The sequence below is a fragment of the Felis catus genome, chromosome A3, assembly GCF_018350175.1.
Source record: "Felis catus isolate Fca126 chromosome A3, F.catus_Fca126_mat1.0, whole genome shotgun sequence".
Lineage (NCBI taxonomy): Eukaryota > Metazoa > Chordata > Mammalia > Carnivora > Felidae > Felis > Felis catus.
Window position 1 is genome coordinate 100,765,124 of NC_058370.1, and position 10,913 is coordinate 100,776,036.

Below are 10,913 nucleotides of genomic sequence, written 5' to 3' on the forward strand. Positions count from 1 at the left end.
CAGCCATGGGTATGGGAGGCTGAACAGTGATCCCCCCAAATAGCTGGGGCCTAGTCCCTAGAACCTATGAATGTTACCCTATATGGCGAAAGAGACATTATAGGTGTGGTAACCTTAAGGATTTTGAGCTGGGGAGTGTATCCAGGATTACCCAGGTGGGCCCTAAATGTAATCACAAGAGTGACTGAAGACAGATACGAAGACAGAGGAGAAGAAAAAGTGACTATAGAAGTAGGGACTGAAGGGATGTGGTCACGAGGAATGCCAACAGCCACCGGCAGCTGGAAGAAGCAAGGAATGGATTTTCCCCTGGCGCTTCCAGAAGTCCTAATGGCATCTGGATTTCAGCCCCAAAAGACTGACTTCAGACTTCGGGCCTCCAAAACCCTAAGAGACTAATTTCTGTTGTGTTAAGCCACTATGTTTGTGGCTCTTACAGCTGCAATTATAGACTAATACAGTGGGTGAGAATGCTCAACCTCACCCCTCTGTCAGTCCCAGACTGTTTTCACTCAGCACACCCTCTCCTCTGCCTGTTCTCTCCCAACACTGGATGCCCCAGTGTTCCCCAGGCAGAGAGATGCGGCAGCGGTTACACGCATTCATATGTGAGATGCACCACTTCCCCTGCTGAAAGGGCTCCTCCCTACAATTTCCAACCAAAGCCAGAAAAGTCATTTACACATACCCACTCGACGGAAAGAGCACTGGCTGGGCAGGAGGGACATTTGAATCCAAGTCCGAGTTTCCCACTGACTGGCGGTGTGACCTTATCAGCTTCTCAAAGATGGAACTGAAATGCATTCATCTTTGCGTTCCTGGTGCCCAGAGCAGTGTGTGGCCCAAAACAAATGGTCAATAAGCAGGCAGAGTCAATGAATGAATCAATCAGTCAATCTTGCACGACAATGGAAAGCCTACCCACTGAAAAAGAGAATCTTTCCAATAACTCTTACCTCTCTTCCTCTACCACTATAAGGGAAAATATTAAAATCATAGTTTTAGAGCTGGAAGGTCTTAGGGCTAGAAGCCAAGAACTCATTGCCTCACATTAGCACCAATTACTAGAAATCCTGCCCTTCTATCAAGCCAAAAGTTTGTCTTCTAGTCACCACCAGTCCTCGTCCAACCCCTGTTAACAACATAAAATTAAGCATCTTCAGAAACTAAGACCCGGCCTCAAATCTTGGCCTAGCCAATCAGGCTACTGACCTTAATGAATGACCTAAGCCCTCCGGTCCTATCTTCTTTCTAGTGTCAAACAAAAACCTGAGATCACTAAAATGCCTTCTAGCTCCAAGATAAGTAGTGTTGAAAACACTCCTCCCTTGGTATTCAATCGCTCATCATTTAAACAATCTACTGACTTTTTATTTCAATTTGTTATTCTTTATGTTTAGAATTGCTTCTTTTCCAACGGGCCCATTCCTCTCCCTACTCTGCCCCAGGATCTGTTGTTTTCTTGTATTTTCAATTCTTGATTTATTTTTTCACTTAGGAAGGCTTATTCTAAAGTCTCTAAGTAGTGGCAATTGTAGATAAATAATATATATAATTAATATATGTGTGTTATTCATTTATTTATGTCTGTGGGGCTAACCCTGCTGCTGGTAGTGTTTAACTCCAGGTTAGGGGTGGTCAGTACTTCAGGTGTTTTGTAATTTTGGGGTGTGAATTCATGTTCTTTGAGCTAATTCTGTACAATGTGTATTGAAGGTTCTTAGAGAGACTTGATTAATTCTTACAAGGTACCCCAGGGGCAACACTGGCCCAGGACCAATTATTTCTCAGCTATGGGTATTCAGACCATGCAGGATGCAATCATTTAGACTCCAAACCCATATGAGGACAGATCCATGGGTGGTTTCAAAGTCCCAAGGGAGATTTCACCCCCACCAAGAACACAGAGCAAGACAGACAAGCTTCACTGTCATCTCCCTGTGCTCATGGGTCTGTCCTTCTATTCAGGACTACACTGTACCCTAATGCTTCAAGTGTCAGCTATATGTAAATGTTCAGCCTCCACAGACCCAAGGTCCCTGTTTTCTCTATATAGACATTAAAACCAAGCTGGCCAATTCTCTGAGTTGATATGTTAAAAATGGCTGTAAATTATTTGATACCCCTCCACTGAGAGATGGAGTCTAATCTGCCCCCCTTCAAATCTATTATGGCCTTAGTATTTGCTTGGCCAATAGAATGTAGTAGAAGTGTCATCCTAGGACCTCTGTTATAAGGTCATAAGAAGTCCTACAGTTTCTACTGATGCTTCTTGGACATTAAATCTTGGAGCCCTGAGCCACTACATAAGAAATATGACTGTCTTCAGGTCTCCATGCTGGAGAAATCACATAGGAAGACCACATGCAGAGGCCTTGGAACAAATGTCTAGTCTGCCACTGACAATTGTACCGTCCCAGCTAAAGATCCAGACGTCATGGAGTGGAGATGAGTTTAGTGTCCTGTGCCTTGTCCAAATTCCTGAACCACAGAGCCAGGAGAGATGATAACAAAATAACTGTTGATTTAAACTAAATTTCAGGGTAATCCATTAGGTCCCTGCTACAGTACTATTTTACACCCTTGCAAAATGATTCCCTCTCTCTTCTGTCTCCTGGCAGGGATCCTTACTTAAAAGCTCAGCTATGCTTTTGAGGGGATCAGTTATACTTTATCCAAATTTTGTAGAAATTTTAAAATTCAGCTTTATTATGGGAAGACTTCCAGACTATTTAGTTTTTCATATCTCCAGAAAGAGAGAAATCACATCTTTTATTTTATAGATGAGAAACTTGAGGCTTGAGTCAAGTCACTTGCCATGGTCACAAATCAAGGTTCTATAAACGCAGGTTTAAAAAGGATCCTCTAAACTCAAAGGGAATACTAAGTCATCACTCATTCAACAAATATTTTTTAAACACCTAGTATGAGCGTAGTACTACTTTAGGTACTGGGAGAACAGCTATGAACAAGATCAAAGTCTCAAAAGTCATGGAGATCAAACTCTATGTGAAGAGACAGACCATAAGCCAGTAAATAAATGAATTAAAAGCATAATTTCAGGGGATAGAGCAATATGTGGGGTGTCTTTTGGAGAAGATGGTCAGAAAAGGCCTCTCCTGGATAGGTGACATATGAGCAGAGATCTAAATGGAAAGAGAGTGAGGACCATGGACCACTTAGGGGAGTGCATCCTGGACAGAGGGCAAAGTGCAAGTATAAAGGTCCTTGAGTGACACAAGCTTGCTGCCTTCCAGGGACAGTCAGGAAGCTGGAGCTGAGTGTGGAGAGAGCAGTACAAGGTGAAGTCAGGGCAGTGAGCAGGGGCCAGGCCTTGCTGCATCTCATTAAGAATGGTAAGGAATCTGAATTTTATTCTTATTTATTTATTTATTTTTATTTTTTAGAGAAAGAGAAAGCACAAGCAGGGTAGAGGGGCAGAGGGGGAAGGAGGGAGGGAGGGAGGGAGGGAGAGAGAGAAAGGGAATCTTAAGCAGACACCATGCTCAGCACAGAGCCTGCCTGATGCAGGACATGATCCCATGACCCTGGGACTGTGACTTGAGCCAAAATCAATAGTCTGATGCTCAACCAACTGAGGGTGCCACCCAGGCACCCCTGAATTATATTCTTAATATCACGGGAATTCTTTGGACAATTTTTAAACAGCAGGGGAAAGCTATGATCTATCTTATATTTTAAACAAATCATTGGAGGCATATGAGTAGAAGCAAGAAAACAATTAGGAGGCTTTTGAATGGTCCAGGAGAGAAATAAGTGGGGACTGGAACATGGAACATGATGGTGGCAGCAGAGACAGAAGTCAGTTGGATGGGGAAATGTTCTGAAGACAGAGCGAAGAGGTCTCCCTCATAAAACTGTGGTATATGAGCACACAGAGCCTGGCCTGAAGAGGTTACAGATCCTACTGGATCCTGCAACTTCCTCAGTAGGGACACATAGGGACAAGCGGTTCTCAGCCTCTTGTGCTCATGAGAAAAGGTCTCTGCATGTTCCTGAAAATCCACTGTAAGCCGTCAGCATCAGCTGGCTGTGTTTTATCATGCCTTTCTCAAGGTGGGCTGTATCCCACTCTCTTTTGAGTAGTGTGATCCGCTCAGCATATTATGTCTGACAGCCATTGTCTTGGCAGTCTAAACCCCAAAACTAAAATTCTACAAAACTAAATTCTACACAGATCACAATTAGGCAGCCCATCTGTGAAAGGTTCGTGGTTGGGCACTAGGTTAGGGAAGTCCAAGGATGCCATTCAGAACTCCTGAAAAGTCATAGCTGTGATCTCTCAGAACCAGGAAGGACGGGTCACAGTCCAGCATAAATGGCTCATTGGGGGTTGAATCCTGGTTCTGTAGCCAATAATGAGAATCTTAGACAAGTTCCCATTGGACCTGAGCTGAGATCGAGAGTCAGAAATAGGATGGCCAGGAAATATGTTGCCAGATGGGAAGAGGAAATTCATTCTGAAGCCCAGAGTTTCATACATAGACCCTAAAAGGAGGCAGAAAGGATGTGAACGCATAAGTACACAAGAGAAGACCAAGGTAGAATTTAACTGAGCTGTGACTGGTGAAAGGAAAAGAGAAAAAAAGAGGGGAATGTAGTATATGAGTGATCGTCCTAAGAGGAATAAGGCAGACCAGACAGCCACTAGGCTGGACAGCCCCTATACTGGCAAGAAGGAGGTGCCATTGCCCTAGAGCTGCCTGGTGGCTGACAAGGCCTACTAGAGGTGGGATGCTGCGGGGAAGGGGGGGATGTTAACTTAGGTAGGGAAGTGTATACAATTCTGACACTGGGATTCTCCCATTTGATCAGGAATGGGCTAAATCTGGGAGAGCAAATGCTGTACCATTAGGTGTGCCCCATTATCATCTTCCCTCAATGAAACATTCACAGGACTCCTTCCCCATGGAGCCCAAACCAGATTCATACTTCTCAAGATAGTGTTCCAGGCAACCTTCTATCAGTCATGAGATGACACTCATTTGCAATCCCTGGTCTAGGTACACATGTCATTTTTGAAAGCCTAAACCAGGTTACCTGTCAAGATTCCTTCAGATTGTGTCCCAAATACTTGGTCCTTTATATTTCCTTTAAAAAAACAAACAAACAAAAAAACCCTGTAATCCCAGAAAAGCTTCTGGGTGCAACTAAAAACAAACAAACAAACAAACAAAAAACCTAAAAGGAAAACAATGTGCTTCTTTGTGGAGATGGATGGATTTGAAAGTTCAAAACAAATATAATAGAACTATCCATCTTCCAATCCATCAGGGCCAATCCACCCAAGTCCCAGGAGTGAGAGGAAAATGTCCTCATAGCCGAAATGCAAACCCCTTAAGTTCTTGTTGGTTCTTGGAAAAATTCTCAGAGACACCAACTGGGCATGTGTGCGGATCATCCCTGACAATAAAAATCCAAAGGTGCCATATGCTGTGACTATTGTCTTCCCATCCCACCCCCCCCAGACTCTTGAACCTCCTTGGAAAACACACACACACACACACACACACACACACACACACACACACACACCACAAAAATGGCAGTTTCACTAGGTGGCCACTGAGGGCCTGACTCTCTCTTCTGTCATTCTTCCCAGAGCTCTTGCTCCCTCAAAGAATACACACTCCAAAGAAGATAGCTCACTTCAGAAGGGAAGGGAAACTGACCCAGTAATAACTAGGTAAGACTCTCACTTGTCAGCTACCCTTCAAATAAGACACAGTGCGGGGAAAGTGCACAAAAGCTACTTCCCAGCAGGCAGACAGGATTAATAAACAAAGAACAAGGCAGCAGAAAAGCAATGATATCTAAGCTGGTATTTTTCACTTCCTTGAGGATGTTCCTCTTGTTTATAAATAAATATGGTACATGTTGACTAGCTGGGGGAGGAGGGGAATGGGAGGAGGCCTAGAACAATTAGGACCTCCAAGGTGATGCTGGCCAACACCCGTGTCTCACAGACCAGAAGCAGGGCCCCAGCGTAGGTGCAAGTTGGCCTTAGGACTGTAACAGTGAGTCGGTCCAGTGCTGGGACTAGAACCCAAATCCTTCAACTTCCAGCTCAACATTTTCCCTCTCACAATCCAACTGAAATATTTCCCCAGATCCTACCCTATACCCTACCAGGGTGCCAGGAAATAAATCCTCAACCAACCTGAACCCATAATTAATAGGATCATTTTTCTGCATTCCACTTTTTAAAGGAAGCCCCAGAGAAAGGCAAGCCCATGTTTAAGGACTTATGGCCTTTTTTCTTGATTTCCATTTGTTTTGCAACAGTTGGGGAATATCTTGAGGGCAACTCACATTCCTTCCAGTCTTCTCTACTTGTATATCCCTGACCAGGACAACTAGACTTCATGCTCCAAATCACAGTCCTGGGACAGAGCCAGATCTGCAGCCATTAAACTAAGACTCTTGTCTTAAACATCAGACGGTACCTTCTAAAAACTAGTTTTTTGTTGTTGTTGTTGTTGTTTTTTAAGATGTGCAATGTGGAAATAAAGGTTTCTTCTGCATAGCTTTCAGTTACCTTGAGAATTTTTAAAATTAGAACTCTCTTTTCCCCACACAGTGAATTGGACTTTTGGTCTCATAACCAAAGGGGAACCTCTGGATTTATTTAGCCAACATTTTTGGCCTTAGTCAAAATTCTATCCAAAGACAATGAGGCAACACCCTCTCCTTGGAATAAATGCTTCAAGATAGTGCATTCTCCCAAGAAGGCAGAAAGCAACCTCTGTGTAAATCCCCCAGTGCACATAAACATACTCTCCCCAGTTTGAAATTCATTGGTGCCCAAGACTTCAGTTCTCTGTAATGAAAACAAAGTATTTTAAAGGAGGCAAGCAGACCAGTCATAAATGAGCCCCTGTGTTCCATCCAGATATCAACCAGGTTTTAACAGGGCCAACCTTGCTACTACATTGAATATTCTTTAATTTTTCCTAGGCCCAGCCAATGGAGTTAGGAGGAAGAGAACTCGCAAAACAGCAGCTTCTTAAACTGGTCCTCACTTCAAGAGCTTTGCCCAGTGGGTACAAGCAAGTCCCGATACCCACTAACCTCCATCTCCAGGGGATAACATTTGCTGGCCCTCCTGCTTACCCCAGGGACTCTGATCTCCTTCAACATAACCAGCCTTTACTGAGCACATGCAAGGGCCAGGTACTTCAAAAAAAGAGGCTTGGGAGGGGGCAAGGGGTCAGAGAGGGAAATAAACCATGGTTACAGTCCTAAAACCCCTCATAGCCAAAGGCAAGACAGATATCTAAAGGCACGGTCTGGCTGTGCCTGGATGCCACCCTCTTGTCCTGAGGCCTCTGGTTGGAAGGAAGATACTCCCTCTCCATCCTCAGAACACAGTCATAGGTCTTCCTTAAATGTTCTCTGATGTCACAGAAGTTTACAATGCCTTGAAAAAGTTTCTTACAGGAAATGGGACTGATGGATAAAATCACAGGATGCCATAGAAGAGGTCTTGGGAGCTTGAAAGAGATCAATTTTGGGCAAATGTCAAGGACAGGCAGAGGTGGAAAGGGCATTGGACCAAAATTCTGGAGCCTGTTTTCTTTACCAGCTTACCTGGTGTCCTTGGGCAAGGCACATTTCCTCTGCAGTTTTAGAAATGATAGGGGAGAACTGATGTGTGGCTTTTTATTAACACTAAAACCCATATATTTTCCAAATTATTTTTTATTTAGAACCCAAATATACAAACCAAACAAAAAGGGAGTTGTTCCCATTGATCAGGGCTGGGAGCCCAGGGCCCACCCACTCAGGCTGGGTGGCCCTCAGGGAAGCCAGTTTGAAAAACACAGGAGTAGGGGTACCTGGGTTGCTCAGTCATTTAAGTGCCTGATTCCTGATTTCAACTCAGGTCATGATTTTGCAGTTTGTGAGATCGAGCCCCATGTCAGGGCTTGGGATTCTCTCTCCCTCTCTCTGCCTCTTCCCCCCATGTTCTCTTTCTCTCTCAAATTAAGAAGAAGAAGGAAGGAAGGAAGGAAGGAAGGAAGGAAGGAAGGAAGGAAGGAAAGGAGGGAAGGAGGGAGAGAGGAAGGAAGGAAGGGAAAGAGGGAGGGGGGAGGGAGGAAGGAAGGAAGGAAGAAAGGAAGGAAGGGAAGGAGGGAGGGGGAGGGAGGAAGGAATGAAGGAAGAAAGGAAGGAAGGGAAGGAGGGAGGGGGGAGGGAGGGAGGGAGGGAGGGAGGAAGGAAGGAAGGAAAGAAAAGAAAAACACAGGAGGAGATGAAGTCTGTATGCATAGGGGAAAACATCTAGAAGAATATACCTCTCAAAATTACCATTAGCTATCTCTATGTGGTAATAATGTGATTTTCAATCTATTTATCTATACTTTCTAATTTCCCTATAACGAACAGGTATTATTTATGTGGAATAGGTACTGCTTATTAAATTGGTTTTAATAATTCACAACGGACACTTCCACATTGGGTTTCTATAAAGATGGTGACTGGGGGGATAGGTGGTATCTCTGACCTTCTAGCGTTGACAGTGGGAATAACATCCCCAAATCCCACAAATTCTTCCTTGGGGCAGAGGGTCCTGGGCTGACCTGAGGGGCAGTGCTCATGGTCACTGAAGTTCTCTGAAGCTTCTGGGGAGTGTGGTTTTAGAATGTAACAGCAACCCTGAGCCCCCTCCCAAATATATGCCTCTCTTCTCCACCCGCCTCAGCTCCCTTGGGTAGCAGAAGAGGGGGAATGCTAATGAAATTAAAGATGGTCACACAGACCCCAACTAGAAGCCCTTACTCTCCAGTGGGCCAGCCCCAGCCCAGTAGGACCTATAGAAAATGAGCCCTCCAGTCAGGCCAAGGAAAGTCTCCGGCCACACCCTGACGTCCCTCCAGAAGCCACTGCCAAATATGAAGATCACACACTAGTTCAGGAGAGAAAATACCACCCTGAAGGCAAGATAGGCCTTGGTCAGGCATGAGGTGGGACAAGGCGTTCCAGCCGCTTCCCTGTATTATTCATGCCAACTCTGCCTTCAGAAATCTTCTAAATATTTAACATGCCACCTCGAGGTACAGCACAAACCCTCGGCAGTCCGCAACAGCTGTGGGGAGGCCTGCATGGAATGAATGACTTGGGGGCCAAGAGGCACATACACTCTGGTTTTGGGAAGAAAGCCCAGAATGGTGGCGGGGATACAATGCTGAGAATGACTTGAGAAAGCTGCCCCTGGCTGCTTCTTTGAAAATCAGTGAAGAAGGGTAGGAGATGGGAGAGGTTTCACAACGCTGGGAGTGATAGCGCACAATCAACCAGAGTCTGGAGCCTCTCTTTCCCAGACAAAGAAAAAAGCCTGAGGTGCACCTCCAGCCCTCACTGTGCAGGCCAATTTCAGCCCCCTGGTCCCCTGAGCAGGTGGTAAATCTGTCCTGACTCAGGCAAAAATAGTTAGGGAAGGAAAGGAATAGGAACAGCCATGTATATCTCCAAAGGGAAACGAATCCACGAGGGAAGGAGCTCTTCAAATGTCTACTCAGCTCTGGGGCTGGAGGGAGAAAAACGCCCCCCACGCCCACCCTCCCAATGACTTCACACAGGCCTCACCCCAGATGACTCTGCGCTCTCCTACAAGGCCTGGGAGGTGTCACCGCCACCACCCAAGTAGCTGTCTGTCACTTAGAAATTTCCCGTGAATTCCTGGAGATGCCTGCCTCTCTCTCTCCCACAAAACCCCGCCAAAGGAATCAGACATAGGGGACGCGAGGCGTCTACCCCAAGATTCATACACGTCCTGCTCTGTCCCACTTGCCTTGGCCGCTGTCAATTTGAGAAACCTAAAAAGGAGTATTCTTTCAATCCCATTAGGAGCCCCGCCTTCATCTCTCCACCCTTCCGCACGCTGACCCCTCCAGGCAGCGCCCCAGGCTCATCTGGGCTCTGTCATTTTCACCTGACAAAAGCGTGGCGGCGGGGCGCGGCGAAGGGAGACCCCGCCAGCATTTCTCCCAAAGGAGACAGACGCGTGTCCCCGCGGCGCGCCCATTCGGGGCCTCTGCAAATCCCACCCACCCGAGAAACAAAGCGGTCGGGGCGCGCGGCGGGACGCAGCCCCCAGCGCAGCCCCTGTGCGCCCCGGCCCTCGCCGCCCCGCCCGCCGGTCCCCCGCGCCCGGGCCTGGCCCCTCTGGGCAGCAGCCGCGTCCTGTGTCGCCCGCTTGCAGGCGTCCTCGGCAGCTACTGTACCTGCTAAATTTAGCGGCCGCCGGGTATTAATAGCCGGAGCGAACCGGGCCGGGTGCTGCAGGGGCGCGCGCAGCCCGGGGGTCGGGGGCGGAGAAGGAGGGAAAGGAAGGGGCGCGGGGAAGGCCACTTACACCACCAGCCTGGAGATGATCCATGACACCATGGCGGGCGGGCGGGCGGGCGCGGCCGGGGCAGCGCGGCGCGGCGCGGCGCGGCTCGGCTGCGGGCGGCGCGGACGGCTGCGACGCTCCGGGCACGTCTGTCCGCGCACGGCAGCCGCCGCCACCAGACTGAGCGCTCCCGCCGCCCTGCCCGGCGCTCGCGCGTCAGCGCAGCCGCGGCACGTTCCGGCGGCGGCGGCGGCGGCGGCGGCCCCAGCCCCCCAGGGCTCGGCGGGCCCGCGGCGATTGGGCGGTGAGCCGGTCGGGCACCCGCGGGACCCGCCCCGTTCCTATCGTCGCGGCCCGCGGCTGAATTGGGGCGGTTCCTCCGCGCGCCCTGGTGCACCGGCCGCTCAAATGGAACCCCGAGGTGGCTCAGTTGGCAGGGCCGAGAGAGACCCGCGTGCCGCCCCACCCTCAGTGTGATGGTGGGGAAACCGAGGCCTGGAGCGGGACTTTGGGAGTATCTCTACACCTGTTCTGATTGGGGATCTGGTCATCCCTC

General features: G+C 48.0%; 1 protein-coding gene across 6 annotated transcripts in view; it reads right to left on the bottom strand.

Annotated features, from left to right (window-relative positions):
* REEP1 (receptor accessory protein 1) overlaps window positions 1-10,680 on the bottom strand; it is a 113,400-nt gene extending 102,720 nt beyond the window's left edge. For 2 of the 6 annotated variants that reach the window (XM_023251851.2, XM_023251853.2), the window contains exon 1: window positions 10,379-10,574. In XM_023251851.2, the coding sequence (XP_023107619.1) occupies window positions 10,379-10,410 (32 nt within the window). In that variant the 5' untranslated portion in view covers window positions 10,411-10,574. Of the gene's footprint in view, window positions 1-10,247; window positions 10,315-10,378 lie in introns of those variants that run through there. The other 4 variants (XM_023251848.2, XM_023251852.2, XM_023251849.2 and 1 more) reach the window with 4 other exon arrangements.
* Between the last annotated feature and the right edge of the window lie 233 nt (window positions 10,681-10,913).